The following is a 22,475-nucleotide window of genomic DNA, read 5'->3' as shown; positions in this document are numbered from 1 at the left end:
AATCAGAAAAAATGTGGTTTTTTTTGACTTTGGCTCCAGCCCTGCTTGTGGGAAAAGTGTGGCTTCAACTCCTATCTAGGCTGCACCTTCAGCTATGGCAGAAACTTGACTGCAAGTGGCTCTGGCCCTTGTTCATGCCATTATTTTTAGTGGCCCTGGCTTTGAACTTTTCTTCAGATGCAGCCATTGCTTTTGTGCCTACTTTGACCTCTGTTTGATCCTTGACTTCTGCTCTGCCCCATCTCAGTCTGTGACTCTGGCTTCTGCCTGGTATTACCCAACATTGGGCAAAGACTTTTCCTTGGCCCCATCTTGCTCTGAAATTTGGCTCTGGTCTCATCTTTGGCCACAACTTTGGTTTTGGCCATTGTTCAGGTGGCTACTTTGGCCCTGGCCAGACTTAGGCTCTGGACTCTCCTCAGGAGGCTTCTGTGATTCGGCTTTGGCTCTGGGCCCATCTTGAGTTGTGACTTTGTCTCCAGCCACATCTTAATCCACAACTTTGCCTCCAGTCATTACTCAGGCCACAGATTTGGCTTCATCCCTGTTTTGGGCCAGTGTGGTTCCAGCCTGATACCTGATTGCAGTTTTGGTTTTGCCCCTTTGTTGGGCTATGACAACCTCTGGCTTGATGTTGGTCCCTGCTAAGAACTTCAGTTCTGGTTCCACTTGAGGCAGCTACTTTGCCACTGGCTTGCTACCAGATCACGGCTTTGGCTCCCTGCTTGGGAGACTACTGTGGCTCTGGCACACGTTTTGGCTGCTATTCCAGCTCCAGGCCTTTATGAAGCTATGGCTCTGGCCATCTCACTGCCCACATCTTTCTCTCTGGTTTGAGACTGGTTCAGCTGTGGCCTTTGCTTGGGTCATGACTTTTGTTCCACCCCATTTCAGGCTGCAGCTTTGGCTCTAGTCTGTTACCAGGCTGCAGCTTTGGCCCTCTCCTTCTTGGACAGGGATTGTAGCCCTCTTCCATGTTTGGACCAGCAGCGACTGCCTTGGAAGCCACATTTTCAGCTACTGTCCAATATCAGGCCATGACTCTGCCTCTGGCCCAATACTGGATCAGGGCTTCAGCTCTGGTCCCAGCTCCTGCCCCTGTTTGGGAAATGACTTCAGGTCCTGTCCCATCCTAGACTGTGCCACAAATTCAATTCCAGCCTTCTATCAGGCTGTGATTTCAGCTCCAAATCCGTCATGAATTGAACATCAGCAGCAGTGCCATCTGTGCTTCATGGTCAGGATGCAGCTTTGCTCCTAGTACCCAATCAAGCCTTGACTTTGTCAAGATATTGGAATAAATCATCAGGTCCTCTCCCATCTTGGGCAATGATTTTGCTCTGGCACAACCTCAAGTTTCTGCTTGGGTTCTTGAGGCATCTTCAGCTGTGACTTCAGCTCCTAACAGTGTTTGGCCTGAAAATTTTGCCCCTGCCCCTGACTGGGTCTTGTCTTTGGTTCTGCTCCTCATTGGGGCATTATTTTGCCTCCAGCCAGACTTTGCCTCTAGCTCTTGTTCCAACTACTACTTCAGCTCTGGTGTCACCTTGCATCATGACTTTGCCTTTGCTTCAGTGGTCACTTGGCACAGGCCCTTACACAAGCTGCATCTTCAGCCCCATCCCAAACCACTACTTCTGCTCTGGAATCTTTTCACACTGCTGCTCTGGCTCAGGCTCCAGCACCATCCTTAGCTCCAGGTCTTGCTTGGCTGCTACTTCAGCTTCTGCTTTGGCAAGCACCTGTCCTGGGGGCAGGGTGTGATGCTCTGCAGTGATGGAGGGTTTGAGGCAGAGAGAAGTGGGATAAGTCACCAAAGCAGCCATTCCTTTGCTGTCTCTGTGGTGGCAGATGCCTTGGTCCTGGTGTCACTGGATTTCTGATGGCTTTGCAAAGAGATAGAGGGAACCACCCCAGCACCTAAACGAGAGGTAAAGAGACAGCACTTTTCCAAGAGGAGACTGAGCTGCCAGGGAAAGGAGGGATAAGACTCCCCAGCTATCACTGACTGGATTGTCCTGTATGCAATGAAGTGTACTCTCGGGCCTCTGCCTGGGCTCTTCACCTCACCCAGGACTCTCAGCATTCCCCTGGGATGACTGCTGGGCACTCCCTTGGTTGGGTCCACTTCCTGACAAACTCAAAGCCAGCTGCAGCCAAACTGCTCATTTTCCCAGGCTGTGGCACCAGCTCCTCTGCTTCTTCAGTGCTGCCAAAGGCTCCCCTTGCCACATGGGTTGTGGCAACTATGGTGGCTTGGGCACCAGTGAGAGGAGACACGGTGTTGGCCAGAGGCACTTCCTTGATGCAAGCGCCCAGCCTGTGAGTGCAGCCTGGGTGCACTGCCTCACCCCAGGGGTATGGACATCAGCTTCCAGCCACAGGGAGCCCTCAGCACTGGGAACTGCAGCCTGGTATTGTGGCAAAAGCTCTGGCAATTAAGTTATCAAATACAAGAATGAAAGTCAACTTTATCCTACAGTGTTAATTTGCAGTGTTAGCTGGCTACGTGCTGGGCACCCAGTGGACTAAAGCTATTCATTCCCTGGGTGGCCCAGGAACTCCTCAGCTGGTCTCTGCACTAATGAGACAATGCACTGATTGCAGATGATGCAAACCTGAGACAAGGTCATCAGAACAACCACATATTTGCCTCTCCACACTGGATTTTCAAAGCCTTGACAATTTCCCCTCCTGCTCTGTGTAAATCAGTGCACATAACTGTGTGCTTTGCTTGCTGGGTGGAGGATGCAGAAGCCCTAGAAACCAGTCAAGGTTGTTCATGCTTGACCAAACAGCATACAGGTGAGACATTTGCCAATTGTCACCATGATCTGCTCCTGCAGATGCAGAATGTCTGCATAGAACTGTCTGCTACACACCGTTCAGAGAGAGCTTCTGTACTTAGCATTGGTGGCAATGGACCATGTTAGCATTGGAGTGGGCACATGCCAACTGGACACAGGGAAGGGCAAAAAGACGGGGCCACTAAAAGGGTGTGTGTGACTAACAAACAAGTTCTAACACACCTTGGGACTACAGATTCACCCTAGGACACCAACACAACCTTGTGCAACCCCTGCCATATACAAAGAAAAGATGGATCCTCTGAGCTGTACCCAGAGGTTCCCACATCTGGCCCCAGACTGAGAAGATTACCATATGCAGGAATACTGGGACAGACTTTGGGCGCTCCAGTACACAGGCACCGCTCCCCAGGAAAACAGGAAACCAGAACAAATGTCAGCATCAGAAGAACATGTGCACAGCAAGGGAAAGTGTGCTAAAGCAAAGAATATCATCTATTGACTTCAACCCTACAGTAGTGTTCATCACAGAATTATTTTTTAATAATATCTATCAGAAATATGGCACTTTATGTCTTGAGGGCACTGAATATACAATGATTATTCCTCACAACATCCCTGTGAGGTAGGCATAAGACTGTAATTACTACTTGACATGTGGACAGAGGCAGACAAGTATGTGATCAATCCTGCACAATTAAGCTGATGAAGTACAACTCAAACATGGAGAGGCCCTCAGTGACTTGACTGAAAACATTAGAGTGGGGCAGAGCTGATACTTTTACCAACTATATTTTTTTTTACTCCAGTCAATTACAATGCTCAGGGTCCAACTCTGTTGCTTCCCATATCTCCCTGAAATAAAACACCTGTAAGATACACATGCAGAGTTGCTACTCTGTGAGGTCAGTAATGGAAATGGGAAAAAAAGCCAACACTTCAATTTATCCTACATTTGAGTAAAACCATGAGAGATGTTTGCCTGCCCAGTCAAACAGACCAGTTCCAAGTTTAGTCCATTATGACATCTCCAAGACAGCATTTCAGTCTTCAGCTATGCCTAAGTATCTGCTTGACCTAGAAAAATCTATGGGGAAAAAAGTTTGGTAGTCTGTGATCATTGTTTCAGAGTTATTTTTATTTTAGTTAAATTTTTCTGTACTGAAGTCTGAGGGATTCCAGAATAGGAGGAACTTGTGTTTAACTTTGCACGTATTTAAAAAGCCTGTTAGTATACCGATTTCTCAAGTAAACTTCTCTTTCAGAGTTTTGTTGTTCAAAGAACGATATAGAACAGCTGTGTAAACATTAACATAATATTAAAACCCCCTAGTTTTTAATATACAATTATTGATTAATTTCATTTAATAACGGTCTACTATAAATCAGCTTTAGGAAATGAAGTATACTTGCCAGTATGGCTACTCTGATTAACTCATACTACGTAGTACTCAAGCTACTAACTATATCTTTCAGTTTGGATTTCTGAAAAGATAAACTGTCCAAGGAAGATTCATAGCCTCAGCCTGTCAAGTATCCCAGCTCAGCTGATGGCAATGCAGCCATCATTAATTCACTCAGCCTAAGTAGCTCATACATTGATTCCTTTACTTGCAGTACCAGGGACAATGGTCTGCCTCCAAGTTGAGATGATCACGATTCAACAGGCCCAGGTCCACATACTCTGTAAACCAAAATATGTTACCTTTCCCAGTAGATAAATCTTCATTCTCATGTAATGGAGGATTCAGTCTAATGGAATAATGGCTGTGCACTACAATAGAAGAAGAATAAAGTAGAGGCTTTTGGAAGAAGCAATCTTCATTTTAAGGATTTGGGAGGATTAAAAAAGAAAGGGGGAAGAGTTATTATTAACACTATTACCAATGGGCGTGTGAACTTCTTATCAGAGACTTTTCCTTCTGTAAACTGAATTTTTGTCCCAATCTCGCTCCCAGGGCACTTTAACCTTGGTATACAGAATTTTTAAATCCACAGAGCAAGTGGTGTAGTCTCCAGACAAAGAAGAAAAAAGGAAAAAAGCTTGGAAGTGCACTTTGTATATCCTGCCTCACAAAGGGTTAAAGTGCTAAGTTTTATATATCCAAAAATTAAACATCTCTGCTAGTCCTTTATCTTTTTAAATGAAACTTTATCTTTGGTTTCTTGTATCTTCTCTGTAATTTTATCCTTAGTTTCCTCCATCTTCTCTGTAATTTTATCCTTAGTTTCCTCCATCTTCTCTGTAATTTTATCTTTAGTTTCCTCCATCCTATCTTGTATATACTCCTTTACTGGTGGTGGTGTGGACATGTAGCCATGCTTACGTAGATACTGTACAGCGATGGATGTTCCTCCCAGAGTCACAGTGTATCTTGCAGGAGTTGCAATCTTGAAGAAACCAAAGAACACACCACATAAATAATAAATAAAACAGGACAATACTATCTAGCAAAAGGTATTTTTCATATTGAAAATTAATTCTGACCAGTATCAGATATTAAAAAGTCTTCTATTTATAAAAAAAATAAGCTAACCCCCAGAAATCTATCCTTTTTATTTAAAGCTCCCTCTTGACAAAGCCAAAGGTGTTAAGACCTCCATTAAAAAAAGACACATCCCTGTGCAGCTAGTGGGATGAGCATTGGGCATCTCAGAATTCATAGAATCATAGAATTGTCTGGGTTGGAAGGGACCTCAGAGATCATCAAGTCCAACCCTTGATCCACTACCGCTGCAGTTACCAGACCATGGCACTGAGTGCCACATCCAGTCTCTTTTTAAATATCTCCAGGGACGGAGAATCCGCCACTTCCCGGGGCAGCCCATTCCAATGTCTGATCACCCTCTCTGTAAAGAAATTCTTTCTAATGTCCAACCTAAACCTCCCCCGGCACAACTTGAGACCGTGCCCTCTTGTCTTGCTGAGAGTTGCCTGGGAAAAGAGACCAACCCCCCCCTGGCTACCCCCTCCTTTCAGGGAGTTGTAGAGAGTGATGAGGTCTCCCCTGAGCCTCCTCTTCTCCAGGCTGAACAGCCCCAGCTCCCTCAGCCTCTCCTCATAGGATCTGTGCTCGAGTCCCTTCACCAGCCTGGTTGCCCTCCTTTGGACCCGCTGCAGCACCTCAATATCCTTCCTAAACTGAGGGGCCCAGTTAAGAACAGTTAATTCAGTTAACAACACGCAGTATGTGAATACTGAGCCATATAAACAAAGAGGAAATAGTGACAAGATATGCTTTAAATTCTAAAATTTACAAGGGTGTTGACATCGTTCAGTCCAAAACTAGAACTCACATGTAAAAAACTAGAGCTGAAAGAGATCTTAAAGAGGTCAGCTAACCCAAGAAACAGCAAACTGGGTTTGATATTCCAACCTGTCCTTTCAGATCTTCAAGGATAAAGCCTGCACAACCTTTGCAAGCTATTCTAGTATTTCCACATCTTGAAAGTTTCTTCCAACACTGCTAGATCTCCCAGCTTTAATAAAAATCTTTGTATTTAACCATATTTATTTATTGGTCTCCTTTAGACATGAGAATAATTGGTAAGAGTACTGTTTTCACATTTTGTTTAGGAAAAGAACCCTTTTAAATATCAGATAAGCACATCACATTTGGGAAAACCACAGATGAGTGGCATCTGAAGTCAATACAGTACTTTGCTTTACATGATCCAACATGTTTTGAAGTTTTCCAAACATGGATGGTATACATACAAAGCAAAAAAAAGATGTCCAAACCAGAATGTAAGTAAGTGCTTCAAACGCACAACAAAGTACTTGGCAATGATGGAGAACTAAGGAAGGAAGACAAACTACTGAATCCTCTAGCATAAAAATAACTGTACTTCTATCTGGAAATCATGAGGTGTTTAGATTTTACCTCTTTATACCTATTAATTATGTCAGGGATACAGAGGAATAACTTAATTGTAATTTAATCTCTCAGGGTGGACCATAGTTCTGCAGCAAACAAATGTTAATTGAGAAATGCAGATAGACTCTGTAAAGGAACACTGAGCTCAGATCAACTTTCACGTGACTATTTTTACAACACAAACAAATGCTCAAGTATGTGTAGCTAACAAAGAAAAAACTAACATTAATTCTTCCTGCTGCAAACAAATAAATCTTGTTTAGTTCACCAAGCAAGATTTAAATCCTATTTACAAACTATAATTATACTTACTTTATACAGTGCATATGCAGTTAGTGCATTTCCACTCTGAGAATTTTTCAGGATGTCTGTTATGCTGTCTGGTAAGCCAATCAACTCTAGGAATGGAACAACATTCACTCCTCTATAAAAGAGAAAAGAATTGACAACGTGAATTGGAATTTGAAACCTGAACAGTGATTTCTGTGTACTCTATTACATCAACTTTGTACTTTCATTGCAAAATATTTCTTAATCTAAAAAATATACTTACAGGATTTATACTTTTGTACATATAGGAAAATACTGTTCTTTTCACCATTCCAAGAGGTGACCCATTTATATGATCCCTGTTGGGCTGAGTAGCTACTAACGTACCTGTGTCTCAGTTTATTATGTTTGGAGGTAAACAGATACAATGGTGGTAAGACAGCTATTCAGGTTCTAGTTATGCAGGTTCAACTTCATATTCTGTTTTGCCTAAAATTACTTTTTTTTTTCTTCTTAAAATTTCAAACTAATCTGAAACATGCCTAGAAACACAGATTACAGAATACATACTTCACACAGAATACATACTTCAATGTCCTCCATTCAGTGTTACATATACCAAACAAATGGAATGTGGCAAAAGAAAAGGAAGCAACATGCCATATGGACAAGACTTCAGGGGTTTTGTGTCCAGTTGTTGTACCTTGTCAATGTAAGGTGGTAAGCTGGGTAGAGAGAGCTCCTATCACAAGCTTTTTCTCTTTGAAAGCCAGGGAAGCTAACATCAGCACCAAATTAAAAGACAGCCTGTCTTTACATGACAGGAGAAAGCTACATGCAGTTACAGAAGACATGACTTCTATTTAGAGAAGTTGTATTATTAGTATCATTACCCATTTCTACCTAATATTTAAAGCATTCTTCTACACATGTGATCACTTTAGCATGAGGAACAATAACAGGCTGTCATTTACCAACAGTCACTAGAACCTACAATTTGATGGCCTGTCCCCTGAGCAGAAAATGGAGAACTAGTAAGATCTGAAAGACAGCATTAACTGTGTTATTTCATAAACCACAACTGTTCAGTCTTGTATCATGAGCAGTCATTCTGGAAATTATTTTTCTACTTCAAGAGATTGATGCTCCTGTGGCATAAGAAACTGAAGCTTTGTTATAATTAGTTTCTAGTCGAATATTTCAGTTGTTTTTATCAGTCAAATACCTATTTTAGCAGCTAACTTCAGTGTTTCAAGAAAAGTAATCTTCACTCATTCTGAAATATCTCGATGTAAGCATCAACCTGAATTAATCCAAAGCAAAATATTTTTATAGCTCAAGACCTTTATTCCTCTGACACCAGCTAAATTTAGAGTGACATTTGGATCTATAGCTACTAGAAAGGGCAATGATGCCAGCTGGTTAGAGTAACTAAAACAAACACTTGTGTGGCAAGGCATTCTGATGTCAAAGCCCCATCCTTGCTGCCACAAACATGGTTGTTTCAAGCTTTCTATTACTAAATATACAACACTAGCAAGCCATGGATAAACATTTACTCATATTTAGCAAACCATTTGCAGACAGGCAAAACCTCTTTCATCTGAATTAGCAAGTCATAGTTGGTATTGAAGTTTTGGGTACATACACAGCAATAACTACATGACAGCAGTATGTACTTGACACTCATTAATTCTACATACTTTCAATATTCATCTTATGCTTCAGTTAAGAATGTAGTCTCAATTCCCTATTACATATAGAGGCACTTTTTAACATGTAATAATAGTTTATCTGACTTCTGAAAGTCAGTCTCAATTTAACAGCAGTATTGGGCACCCCAGCAAAATACCAACTTACTTCATGGCTGCATAGTAAAAGGATCCAAACCATACAGTGGAAGTCAGAAGATGCACTGGAATCATGACTTTTCCATACTGTTTAAAAGTTTTCTTGAATCTCTGAACAAGACTAATTGATTTGTCTTGTAATGGATCAGGTTCTGAAGAAAGTGACTCTACAGGGCCCTGCTTGGGTGTATCAGTTGCCAAAGTCAAAGGATTTCTCTCTTCTGGTGCTTTGTGAGGAGTGTCTGCTGGTGGTGATGAAGTACTTTTCTTTGAGGCAAAGTGCAGTGCACCTGCATGAAGACATCGTTTAGGAGTGTCCAGTGCCAAAATCACTTTGCATCCAACATCAGACAAGGATTGTCCTCTTAAGCACTGGAAGATACTAGAGTGAGGAAAAACCAAACACGTCCCATGCGCCAGTTGAGACGCAGTATGTAGCAGACTCCGCTGCATTTTGATGAAGTGTGGCTGAAACTTCTGTAGAGGAGAAACAAGAAAAGAATAAACAAACTGATTTCAAGAAGCACAGGAAGACCTCTAAGATCACCACATCCAACTGTAACATCTGAAGTCTCATCTACATTGTGATTCCAGCACCCCCCTGGGCAGTCTGTTTCAAAAATATGATTTCTGTTTGCTCCAATGCCATCTGAAATGCTCAAATTTGAAATTGCTTTATATCCTTTTACTTTAAAAGGTTCTCCTTATCTCACTTTGCAGAAATTGTTACCTTCTAAAATTAAACAATTTATTTTAGATCTCATTTTTTTAACACTGAACTAAAATGGGCCCTTTAGTTAACACACTCTGCTCCTCACAACTAAAATGCTCATTCTATTCTCTAAAACCATTTTAGATGTTTAGTGCTATCTCCTGCTTTTATCTGCATCATATGGCACAGGTGCTAAAAAGTTACCCCTGAAACTTCACTTCTAGTAGCAACTGATAGTTTGAGTGCTACTTTGAGCCTACATAAATGCAGTATGAACTCAGAGGTGCAATTAATTTTTGGTGTCAATACATTCTTCATTTTGGTATAATTTTTCATTTTCTATACTATTTTGAGCTGAGGATAAAAGTTTTTACAGTAAAAATAAAATAAATAATAATAAATAATCAATCAATAATCAGTAAGCTTAGTAGTAACAAGCCAACCTCTAAAAGCCTGCCAGCCTATATCTGTTATAAGGGGCAATGGTACTGTTTAATGTCACGTATTAACAGAAGCAAAACTGAACTGCAATTTCAGAAATATTACAATGCAAAGAATGTTTAAAACTATGGACAACTTAGTTAACTTTATGAGTTTACAGTTTATGATTAACAGTTACTCCTGACAGTTCAGAAGAATTATAGAACGACTCCTCAAAAGACAGCAATCTTGTTTGGCACATATAGACCTCCAGAAGTAATTTTCACATCACTACCAGATCTCAAGTACATGCTTTGAACTACTGAATGAAATACTCTATCCCTTCCTTTACACAATGACTGCAAGTTACAGAACTGATTTCCCTTCCCTCTGAAAAAAGTGTCACCAACTCATTTTATGTAACAAGTGCCAGGTAAGTCAGTTAAATGCCAACTTCTGAGTCTGATGATTTTGTTTTTAATTTTCTTAACAATTCGTGATCCAAAGTAGAAATCATGCAAGTTTAATTGAAATGCCACTGCTGTCTTCATGTCTGCTTCCCTTTCACCTATAGCCTCAGATATATTTAAACCAGGCTTTTTGATAGTGACATTGTCTAGGCTGCTGAAAAGTTATTAATAATTCATAATACAGGCAGAATTTAAAATAAGTCATACATACCCTCTTATTAATTTCCAGATATGGGGAAAAAAAAAAGTACAAGCTTTGTATCTTCAAAAAGATGCAACTCTTCCACTAGTTCTCCACCTTTCAAACATACTGATAACTCTGCCAAAGTAGAAAAAAGACATGTTTAGAGAAACAGCAACAACAGAAAACTGACAGAATGAAGATTTTTGGTCAGCCTGAACCCTTGCTTATTGAAGAAATTATTGATATAAATTCCCCCTTGGATACTGACATGTTAATGGGAGATACTTATCCGTGTAGCTCAGAAATTCATGAACTATGAATTACTGTTTCTTTCCTTAAAAAAAAAAGCTTCATAGCCCAAATGTATCTGTTGGGACATTCCTGCCTATATGTTTTCTAGATATTTTTACATTGAATTAACTTCAATTATTGTAATTACAGTGTTTGATATGGAAGAAATACTGAAGGAATGTTTTCAAACTCCCTGGGAACCTCTACCTTGCATGTGAAGCAGACACTCACTTTTGTTGAACTCACAAGAAGAGGAGGTATTCTATCAATAGGGAAAAAAGAACCCTTGTCGATATAAGCAAGAAGTTACTCACTCCTGTTGAGTTACAAACTTAGTGGGAGTACTGATGCTTACAAGAGCAGTAAATCAGCTACAGGTACTTCCTCTCAACCAGTCAATCTTCTCTAAGAATTCACTGGACGCAGCAGCTCCTTGCGTATTTCTGGTTTTATGAGAAGCAGAGGTTCTTGCTGACGTCTTAGATCCAAATGCAATTGATTCTCAAAAAGTAGTGAAAACACTCAGCAAAACCCAAGTGTTAAGATAGCACTGTCATATACTACTGATTTATAGAAATTGTAACAACTGGAAGAAGACAACTGCATTGCTGGCCCATTGCCACTTACACTTCTTCCCTGAGAGACAGGACTGTTTTCTCATCTCACTAATAAACAATACTGATTATCTGCCATAAACAGATTTTCACAACAGGCAGCAGACTCAGCAAAGGATACCTATCCATCTGTGGGAATTTGAAAGCTCGAGTCAGACTTGCACTGTTCATATATTTTCAGTGGATGGTACACTACTGAAAATACCTGTTCCAAACAAGCTTTGAAAATTGTCATCATACAGACAGGGAAAAAACATACTCAGCACTTTGATTTTGCTTCATTAGTATTAACAGGAATCTGCATTTCAACAGCCTTAATAGGAGATCATTCTTCTGTACAGAAGTAAGAAATTGAACATGTATTTCTGAATTTTCCCATTCTATATAGTGAATATATAGTGGCATTTTCCAGTAGGTTTTGCTGTCTTACAGCACCTACTGACAGCACAACAGTAACACCAATACCACACCTTTGATTCATTGCAACGTCTGCAGAACACTGGGGTATGAAATGGCTTCTCAGGGGGTGTGAAGAAGCAATGGGTCACTACTGTGTGTTCAGCACTGGTCAGTCAGTAACCAGCATAGCTGTGATCAGAACACTACTTTCAAGGCCTCTGTGCACAGTTAGGTGCACCCTATGAAACAAAAATTGAATGTCACCAATGGCTTTAAAGCAGAGGAACCACCAGGTCCACTGATTAGACCTGCCACAATTTTATTGTTCCTTTATCCTCGCATGGACTTGGAACTTGTTAGCTAATGGGCTTTTCTCAAGGCAAATCAATAAAATAAGATTAATATGACATACTCTCTGTAAAGTAATTTTAAAGAAATGAGTTATGTTAAAGGAATGATGGGTGGAGCTGCCCAATTGTAGTATTTTAATAACTTGGCTCAACATTGCAAACAAATCTTAAAGAGGACAGACAACTAAAAGTGCAGATGGAGATCAAAACAAATACAAAACTGCAAGTAGTTCATTTGATCTCTTTAAAACATAAGATGAGCAGAGAAATCTGTCCTTTAACATGCAGTTAGTGTAAACATGTTCCTAGTACCCTGTGTACTCAAGAGGCAACAGGAGAAAGCTCATGGTTTCAAGACACAGTTTTATTCTCTAAGTAAAATACTTTTTTTAAGGAAATACTGGAACTATATAGGCTTTACAATTACCCCTATAACTTTGGGTTGTTAAAACCACTAACATTTTAAGAAAGTAAGGACAGTAACCTAAATATTATCAAATGTAAATATTTTTTAAAGTTTTTTCTTCATTTTAGTGTATTTCCTTCTTTTTGTGCTGCTGCACAATGCTGCAAAGGCATAAAAAAGGACAGAAGCTAGAAGCTTCAGATACCAAGGTAGAAAAGCAGATGGTCTGTGGCATGAGAATTTTGCAGGTGGAGTAGGAGGTGGGGCAGAAGGTGCTTTAAAGCATCTTAGATTTCTACATTAGCTTTCTCTTAAAAATACTGCAAGGATAAAAGTGGAAATGTCAGGATAAATACAGCAGTTCTCTGCATATGGTCAGTAACTGAATAGATGCAAGTAAGAAATTATGAAATAATCTACAAACACTTCTGGAATAAGGTGTACTCTTCAGTGCTGTCATATTCTGGCTAACCATTTAGTAGTATCTCCAGCTGGCTGTAAACTGAGCAGAGAGAGTTTGGCTATTCGGGACATACTCCTGGTTAGGATTCATGGACATCCCTTTAGTTCCTGAAGGCACGTCTGTCTTGCAACAAGCTATTAAATAATCCCTATGACATAAATGGAGTGCTCTAGTGGCCTCTGGAGGAAAAGTATAGATCAGCTTCCAGTTACAGTGCTAGAGGGGTTTTTTTTAGCAAACTTTTGTAGTTCTGATATAATTTAGATCAGCTTTGGCATAAACCTGATGTACTGCAAGAGTACCCTAACTCTTGCATTTGCTCTGATAAATCTTTGCCTTCAAATAATTACTAGGAAGTAGAGATCAAACTTGCTTTGCTTTTGTTCCCCAGGACAACAAAGCTTCAGATGCTTTTCATGTCACAGTTGGTCTGTGTGACTAGCACAAATTCGTGGGTTTTGGATGTGTGCTAATATTTTATGCAAAAAGAAAAACGGGATGATGGGAACAAAAAAGTAACAACCTAGACCAATACAGGTACAGCAAAGGCTGCTCTGGATGTCTTGTTAGGAAGAGAAATCATGGCAGAGAGGCTGCCAGATGAAACTTCCATCAGGATCATTTGTATAGAAACAATTACTCTGTTACAATTACCTTCTTTTTGCGCTACCACATAAATTAAATTTTAAAATGAAGGTACATAGAGGATGGCAAAAACGTTAATATAAATTCTTTTGTGAAAGAGGTCAGAAAGCACCTGAGGGAATTGCAGGTTTAGTATAGGTAGACTACAATGGTTTATTTTCACTCAAGACAGTCTATATATACGGATTAATTTAAAGTATTTTTACTTGTTCTGTTACTGTTAAAAAAACAAACAAACAAAAGCTACAGAAGAATTTTGAAAGGACAAGTTTTCAGAAATCCTTTCCAGCTCAGCTTTCAGATTGCATAAAAAGCAGTACATCTCATCCAAACAGCTCAGACTAATAAAAACCCCACTGTATTGCTTACATTTTTACTAAATATAATTTAAAATTATGAAAAATTGTTTTCAGATTTAAATTGTTCTTTTCAAGGACTTACTGACAGCATATTTTAAAAAAAAGCATCTTGCCAAGCTAATAAACAAAACCCCACTTGAAAATAATTTTAATAATAGTACTGTTCATGCAAAGTATCACTGTTTTTCTTAAACTCAATGTAAAATAGAACTAAAAACCTTAGTAACTGAAATGGTTCAGCATAGCATGCAGTTTCTATCTATGGACAGGAAAAAGGCAGTTTATAGGATTTTTCATTCTTTGTATTAGTACTTTTAGAGTGTATAGATGAGCATTTAGAATTCATATTTTGACTTTTTGCAGTGTCCCAAATACAATCTGCTGTTCATATATAACTAAGAAACTCGGTTATAATTTGAAGTTTGGGCATCACTAGCTGTTTAATCCTGCCTAACATCCATCGCTGTCTTTAAAAACATAACACCACATTTTAGGTTAAAGGGAGCATAGCAAAGTAAGTCACTGTGAAATTTATTAAAATCTTGGTTAAAAAAAATCATCACGTTATAAAGAGTAAATTCTTGTAGACAAACAATCCTAAAACATTAACCCCTTTGCACCTCCATTAATCTCTACATCTTCACTTAGTAAATGCTATTATTTTTAAAATGATCATATTACTACAGTTCAATACTGATGTAAGTGGAAACAAGCCAACAACTTTTTAACCCTTGCTTTATCTAACCTACTTTAGCTAAAACATATTTTGTTAAGTCAAGAAAGTAAAATAAACTCTCACAGAGTCCTTACAAATGCAGCAATCTTCACTACCACTATCTTCTGATACTTAAGTACTAGAAAACACACACACAAAGTAGCTTTAGGAAGAAAAAAGGTTCCTGTAGAGATTAGTAAGTCTGAACATTGGTTCAGTAGGCAAATAAAGCAGAAGAACATAATGTAGTGCCTATGTTTTATGATATAGATTTGGAATGCTAAACAGAAGCTCATCTGCATCCAGTCAACATGACAGTGGTATCCCCATTTTCCTGTTTTGGAAGGCATTAGATCTTAAGCTTGCACACAGAGAGGCATTACACAAAAACGTGAATGTTCTCTCTCTAAAACGTCTAAAACAAAGCATCACAATTATGGATAGTGCATTCTGCTCTTCAGAACTGTTGTTTTAATAAGTGATGCTATTAAAAAGATGGGGACATAGCACTTGAGGACATGGTTTAGTTGTCTGGTGGTGTTGGGCTGATGGTTGGAGTTGATGATCTTAGAGGTCTTTTCCAACCTTAATTATTCTATTCCATCTTTAAACTCTTATTTCCCTAATTTGCAGTGCTGAAAGCTACCGCTCGTTCTTGCGATTCAAAGTTTCCTTGTGCCCCCTACTGAATTTTCACGGAAGTACACCTCTTATTTACTCAATATTACTGAAGATTTTCACTCTCCAAAGATTATTTTTGACAAGTGTGAATTTGCTGGATCATTTTCTGTGTTGGTCCCACAGCACCCCTGCCTCTTCTATAACAGGCACATGTCAAGGGAGCGGGAAAAATGTCCTTTAAAGTGCCAATTTTATTTTTTGTTCATTTGTCACTTCTGCAGTAAGTTAGGAAGTTATACTTTTAGATGTTATCTAAAAAACAGGCATATACACCTATACTGAAAAGGGTTAAGAAAGCCCTCTATTGATGTAAAGCATGGGCTGTAGTCCCCAGATTATAATTTTGTCTTTCTGAATGTTACATTTCAAGTTAATCATCAACATGGGATCTAATTTTTGGTGCTTTCTATTCCACTCATTACATAACTTTGCCAAGCAACCCCTAGGAGCCTGTGTTGTCCTTTATTTCCCAATGGATCATTAGTTCACTCCTCTCAAAACAGCTGTGGTTTTCTGTCAGAGGGTTTTCAGCCAGAGGGCTGTTAAGATGGAGGTGTGTGGATGTGTGTGCAGTGGTGTGGTATACAAAGAAGTAGGAAATTTCTGCTAAATAACTAAAAGGGGCTGTAAAAGGTAACTCACATAAGCAAGACTCAGGTGAGTAGTTTCTTCCACGTGGCTTTGAACTCCCTCAGAAAAATAACACAACAAAACAAAACAACAAAAAACCCACAACTGAACTGCTGAGGGGCTAATGTTAAACACAAACAAATAAAGAAAAACATGGATAGGTTTTCTTAACTTAACCAAAACATTGTTTGAGAATCTCTTAGGATCTCCACTCCTGATAGTTCACTGAACTTTTGTCAGATTGCTCACCTCTTTCAGCTTTCACTGAGCATCTAAAAAGTTCCAACTACATTTTAACATATGCTGGGAAGGACTAGAAACATGACTAGTAATTCTATATTCAGTTTTTTTTTTTTTTTATCAGGTTCTGCTGCCTGTCTTCAGAGGTTAGAGCAGATGTGCACATCTCTCTTCACTACCAGAGTGAACAACAACAGAAGAAGGCTGCAGACAAAACTGAACCTGAGCTTACTCAAGACTTCCTGCTATTCATAATTTGGATTCCGTAACCCAACTGTAATGGACAGTACTGGAAATAGTATTTTAAATGCAAATTATGTTAAGTCAAAATATTACAAAACACTTAATCTTAACCAAGTAACAAGTCTTTCACCCATCAATTCACCCAAAGTGCTCATAAGACTTAAAAAAAAACCCCAAACACATTCAAGGAAAAGCTCTGAAGCCTTACAAAGTAGGAATAAATGTAAACCAGCCATAAACTGAAAAAAAAAAAAAAATGTCCAAACCCCCAACCAAAATAATTTTAAATAAAATAATTCAAAGATCTTACAGTGGAAAAATTGGGTTTGAGCTTTTTTTTATTCTCCCATCACATTTATTTTACATTTTCAAACACTGAAAAGCTGACATTTTTCCCAGTAAAAATACTGAGCGTTCATTTTTTCAGCAGAATTACTATTGGCAGACATTCACTTTCAGTAGAATTCTTTTCTAAATATTCAAAGTAAGTGTTGAATTCTCTGTTGTGAATTGAAACTCGTCCATATGGGGAAATATGTGTAGTATCAATCAGAATATATTGAAAAATTATGTGTGAAGAGGATGATCATAACATTTACAGAACACACACATGCTCAAAACCACACTTTTCATCTAGTTTTTAGTAAATGCTCTACTCTACATCCCTACAAATGAATGTGAAATGTTCTTACACAAGTAGTATTATTTTTATCAAGGTCTTGATACAGGAGTGGATAAACTTTCTTGCCCACTATTCAATTTAATGACTTACATATAGTCTTTTGCATAGAGGACATGATTGCTAATGTTGACAGCCATGGTAACAACAAAATGACACCATCTACAAGTGTCTGAAAGAGCATCAGACCCTGGTAGCTGTCTCTACTGCAGAAGCAACTCTGATAGGACTTCAGTAATAGCACCTTAATAGTACTCCTGCTCAGTCTGAAGTAGCAGATTTGCTACACTGTTGTAGTCAAATGGAGAAAGGAATCCTGTGACTACAACACTGCAACCTTGGAAAGCACACTGCATTCTATGAAATGTGACAAACAGCACAGAAACACCACACCATCAGAAAGTACTATCCTATGGCCTGAGAGAGCAGGAAGTAAAAGATGCCATCAAATTTTAACACCAGCAAAATATGCATTTAAATACACAAAATATCAATACTTAACTGACTGGCACACACTGATTTTAGGTGCTACCACTACAATTAAAAGATCCAACTCAATATCCTATTCAACTGTTCCACAACCACTTTTGGAAGAAACTTACAGGATCTTAAAGCCACTCAAATCTTTTTATTTAGAACAAAAATCCAATCAATTTGAAAAAACTACTGCTGTTACATAATTTGTTCACGAGCACCTGACTGTATTAGCCCCCATTCCCCTCCCTCATCCCATTATGCAAGCATGGGCTATACAAGTTCCAAAGAGTTGTAGAGGACCATCTGCTATGATGCCCTAGAAAGACAATCACAGTCACACAACTTCTTTTGTTTTTTATATAAACTTAGTCAAGGTTAGGTTTTGGACAAGCTCAAACAGTAGATCCATGAAATTAAAATTTACATCCCAGCTAAGCAGCACCTTTATTTTCCAATGTGCACAGAGTAAGTCTGAGTTTTACCATTCAGATGTCTTTGTTTAGAAGGAGCAATGTCATGTCATGCAATGGGTAGCTAGTTTGCAGATGATGCAGGGAGAACTGAGTGATGGAAGTAAATGGTCTAGAAAGGATTAGACCTGTTTAGATCATGGCTTTCTGCTCTGCAGAAGTCTAGACATCTATCAGGGTAAAGCCCTACTGCATAATCCAGTGCCTTCAAGAAGAATTGACTGCTTACTTACCAAGACAGACAAAAGGTGGGAGGACTGACATAACTAGGCACACCACCCTGGCTACCAACACCTGACTAAACCATCATTTTCCTGAGAGTTTGAAGTGGCAAAGTCTTAATATGAGCAGAATATGTTTGACTTAACACACCTGTAGTGGTACCTTCAAGACCAATGAAATTTAGGAAAGTATCACAATAGATCATAAGGATTTTTTAACTGAATAGTAACTTTCTACTCTTACTGTAATGCTATAATAATGGCAGGGACATTTAGTCCTGTTAGAGCCTGTAGTTTTTTGAGGTATCACAATACAATATTTAAAAATTAAGAAAGAGTCCTGTAACCTGACCCATATCCTTTTTTCCTTATTATTGCCATACCACACAAAATATTTTTCTCAAGTCAAATAATCTACTAGAGGTACTGTAGTCAATAATCCCTGCCCCTGAGGCTGATCCTTGACCTCAAGTGATGGAACTAGGTAGCCACCTATCAGAGTATCAAGGTAAAATCCTTATGATCTATTGTGATACTTTACTGTTCCGGAAAACTTCAATCATGTTTTGGGCCCAGACTACAGTTCTTCTAGTTGTTTTATTCCATTCTTAATAATGAAATATTGGTGACTGGTGTTGAACTTGCTTCAGTATCCAATTTTCAAAGTTCATCTTCTAAGATACGGGCTTACAGTGTACCAACAGTAACAAAAACTATGTTGGATCTTCTTCCCGATCTGCAAAACTAAATTAATTCAGGGAACGCTATGGATTAAGCTAGTGGTTTTAAATTTTAAAAATCAGTGCTCTTCCTGCTTCTGTAATTGAATTTGTTATGGCCTTATCTTCAAGGCCAGTCAGAATGCCTTACAAATCCAGAAATGTGTCAAGATGTAAACTGAGGGCTGTTATCTGAGATAAGGAGTCATTGAGAACTCCCTGTCTTGCAAAAACACACTTCAGTTCCTTAGCAATGCCTCTAAGCACACACACAGAGCTCAATGCCTCTAAGGACACAGACAGAGGGACCTTGGAGTTTGGATTGACAGGAAGCTGAACATGAGCCAACAGTGTGCCCAGGCAGCCAAGAAGGCCAATGGCATCCTGGCCTGTATCAGGAACAGCGTGGCCAGCAGGTCCAGGGAAGGGATTCTGCCCCTGTACTCAGCTCTGGTGAGGCCACAGCTCGAGTACTGTGTCCAGTTCTGGGCCCTTCAGTTTAGGAAGGAGACTGAGGTCCTGGAGCAGGTCCAAAGGAGGGCAACCAGGCTGGTGAAGGGACCCGAGCACAGATCCTACGAGGAGAGGCTGAGGGAGCTGGGGCTGTTCAGCCTGAAGAAGAGGAGGTTCAGAGGAGACCTCATCACTCTCTACAACTCCCTGAAAGGAGGGTGTAACCAGGGGGGGGTTGGTCTCTTTTCCCAGGCAACCCTCAGCAAGACAAGAGGACACAGTCTCAAGTTGTGCCGGGGGAGGTTTAGGTTGGACATTAGAAAGAATTTCTTTACCGAGAGGGTGATCAGACATTGGAATGGGCTGCCCCGGGAAGCGGTGGATTCTCCATCCCTGGAGATATTTAAAAAGAGACTGGATGTGGCACTCAGTGCCATGGTCTGGTAACTGCAGTGGTAGTGGATCAAGGGTTGGACTTGATGATCTCTGTGGTCCATTCCAACCCAGCCAATTCTATGATTCTAAAGTCAGTTTACCAAGAGAAAAGATCATTTAAGCAGGGTAATCCTTCCAGTACCTGAAGGGGGCCTATAGGAAGGCTGGAGACGGACCGTTGATAAGGGCTTGTAGTGATAAGATGAGGGGGCAATGGTTTTAAATTAGAGAAGAACAGATTTAGATTAGATGTTAACAAAAAATTCTTTACCATGAGGGTGGTGGAAAAATGGAACAGGCTGCCCAGAGAGGCAGTTGAGCCCTCATCTCAGGAGATGTTCAAGGTAAGGCTTGATGAGGCTCTAAGCAACCTGATGTAAGTGAGGGTGTCCCTGCTTACTGCGGGGGGGTTGGACTAGATAACCTTTAGAGGTCCTTTCCAACCCAAATTATTCTATGATAATGACATAGATCCTTTAAAAAAAAAAAAAAATCAGATTGAACCTGTTCTTACCAGCTGCTATAGTCTGAGAAGTAGCTCTGCAGACAGTCATGCTAGACCAATCTTTAACTTCTCACATACCTTACATACCCTTAACAGTCTGAATTTGCCTACTCAGTTTTTGCCATGTGCAAGCCATCTGATATCCACCTACCCAAACCATCCAATGTTTTTTTTTTCCTCCCTGATGGAAGTGCTTCTCGAGCTGTTACTGCAATTCAATAATGTGGCCACAGAGGCCAGTCATACCCCTTTTACTTCAAGCAGTCTTTGAACAGAAAAGGACATAAACATTTGCTATCAGTCCCATCGGGGGAGACATACCCTCTGTGCATGCATTTCCCACACAGCAGCTGCTGCAAGTCACATAAACTAATGGCACAGGCAGCAAGACACATTCCAAATTAGAAATCTGTTCCTTAACCTCTCATCCTAAAGCAGCAAAACTTTGGAAAAGCATTTTATGATTATACTTGTAACAGCAGTAATACAGTGGGGTTTAGGTAAACTGAGGAACATTTCCAGGTGGAGCCTGCTTAAGAATTAGATTTGGAAAAGAATTCTAGGACACTTCATTGTGTCCAAATTCATGTTTCCTCTTGTGGGCCAGCTTGTAGTAGGGATTTCAGATATGGAGATGAACAAAGCTGAACATGTGTTCTGTAATATCTGATATAAACCCACATTTGACTTAAAAGTATAAATGTCCTACATGATCTAACAGCCTTATCTAAACCATTTACAACTTTTCATAGTCTGACTCCCGGGATAACTCTCAGAGATAATTATCAGAAGGGGATTACTAACAAGAATCGTAACTATGTGCAACCTTGTTAAGAGGTTTGTGCTTCATTCAGCCAGCCACTGCTCCTTATGAATTCAGAGGCCTGCAAAACTAGTCCATGTGAAAAAAAGGGCTAGTGGAAGCAAAAAAGGGGGCTGAAAGCTCAGGATGATCAAGAAAATGTAACTGTACCAGCGAAAAGATAAGAGAAGCAAAAACCGGATTTCTCAGTTTTGAGACTCTCCTACTGAGGGGAGCCAGCACGTTGCTCTCATTTGTCACGTGCCACAGGCGGGTCACCAAAAACCGTACAAAACGTTCATTAGGCAAGCAAATATCTGTAGAGACACTGTAAGTAGTCTTAAAAGTCAAGACGTACGCAAAATCAGTTGTCCCGGGAAAGAAACATGGTAAGGAGCCACGGCCCTTCAACGGCATAACTGTCAGGAGACGCGCGGCCGACATTTTTCCCCTCAGACGAGACAGCGGCAGAATTTGCATTAGACAAAACAGCCCAGAAGGCGGCAGGGAGCCCCAAGAAGGCATTCCGCCCCGGCGCCTCTGCGCGGACCGTCCTTCCCGGCCACCGACCGCCGCGGATCTATCACAACCCAATCGCCCAGGACCGCGACAGCAAAACGAGGCGGGGGTGGAGGCACCTGAAGGGAGCGGGCGACCCTGCCCGGCGCCCGCGGGTCCTGCCGCTGTCCACCAGGCGCCACCGCCGTCCCTTAAACGTCAGCGGCCGCGCCCCCTCCCCACCACCTCCCGTCCAGGGGAGCTCCGGGAGGAGCTCGCCCCACCGACAACCCCCGATTCGTCCACACCCAGCAGGTACCTTGTGGCCAAGCCACCGCTCCTCCTCAGGGGCCCAGAGAGGCGCCGACCGCCCGTTGACCAACGGTCCCCGCTCTCCTCACCTCCCCCCTACCCGCCCCGTGCGCGCGGGAGGGAACGTGCAGCGGCGCCCGTCCCCACCATCACCTTGAGGCCCGGCAGGACCTCACCGGGCAGGCGCGGGCACCCCCGCCCCGCCGCGGGGCCTTCTGGGGCTTGTAGTCTTCCCCCGCCTCCAGCCGAGCCCCGGCACGTTTCACGCGAGCGCAGC

At 40.6% G+C, this 22,475-nt stretch overlaps 1 protein-coding gene across 3 annotated transcripts; it reads right to left on the bottom strand.

Annotated features, from left to right (window-relative positions):
* Positions 1–3,323: 3,323 nt before the first annotated feature.
* FAM210A (family with sequence similarity 210 member A) lies at positions 3,324–22,429 on the bottom strand. 3 transcript variants are annotated; one of them, XM_071737092.1, is made up of 5 exons: positions 22,206–22,429; positions 10,619–10,726; positions 8,816–9,282; positions 6,998–7,109; positions 3,324–5,198 (listed from the first exon to the last, which is right to left on the bottom strand). In XM_071737092.1, the coding sequence occupies exons 3-5, from the start codon at positions 9,256–9,258 to the stop codon at positions 4,932–4,934; spliced, it is 822 nt and encodes a 273-aa protein (XP_071593193.1). In that variant the 5' UTR covers positions 9,259–9,282; positions 10,619–10,726; positions 22,206–22,429; the 3' UTR covers positions 3,324–4,931. The 3 variants fall into 3 exon arrangements, with proteins under 3 accessions (XP_071593193.1, XP_071593194.1, XP_071593195.1); XM_071737093.1 differs by lacking the exon at positions 22,206–22,429 and adding an exon at positions 11,967–12,134; XM_071737094.1 differs by lacking the exon at positions 10,619–10,726 and having other exon boundaries at positions 22,206–22,320.
* Positions 22,430–22,475: the final 46 nt, after the last annotated feature.

This window comes from Heliangelus exortis, chromosome 2 (genome assembly GCF_036169615.1).
Source record: "Heliangelus exortis chromosome 2, bHelExo1.hap1, whole genome shotgun sequence".
In the NCBI taxonomy this organism is placed as follows: Eukaryota; Metazoa; Chordata; class Aves; order Apodiformes; family Trochilidae; genus Heliangelus; species Heliangelus exortis.
Note: the sequence above shows the minus strand (reverse complement) of the source record. Positions and strands in the feature narration are given on the sequence as shown.

Coding starts and splice junctions, on each gene's coding strand:
- FAM210A (XM_071737092.1), bottom strand. CDS start 9,258: ATGCAGCGGAGTCTGCTACATACTGCGTCTCAACTGGCGCATGGGACG. Junction 7,110..8,815: donor TTTTACTATGCAGCCATGAA/GTAAGTTGGTAT, acceptor TCTCTTTTATAG/AGGAGTGAATGTTGTTCCAT. Junction 5,199..6,997: donor CTGCATATGCACTGTATAAA/GTAAGTATAATT, acceptor GGTTTCTTCAAG/ATTGCAACTCCTGCAAGATA.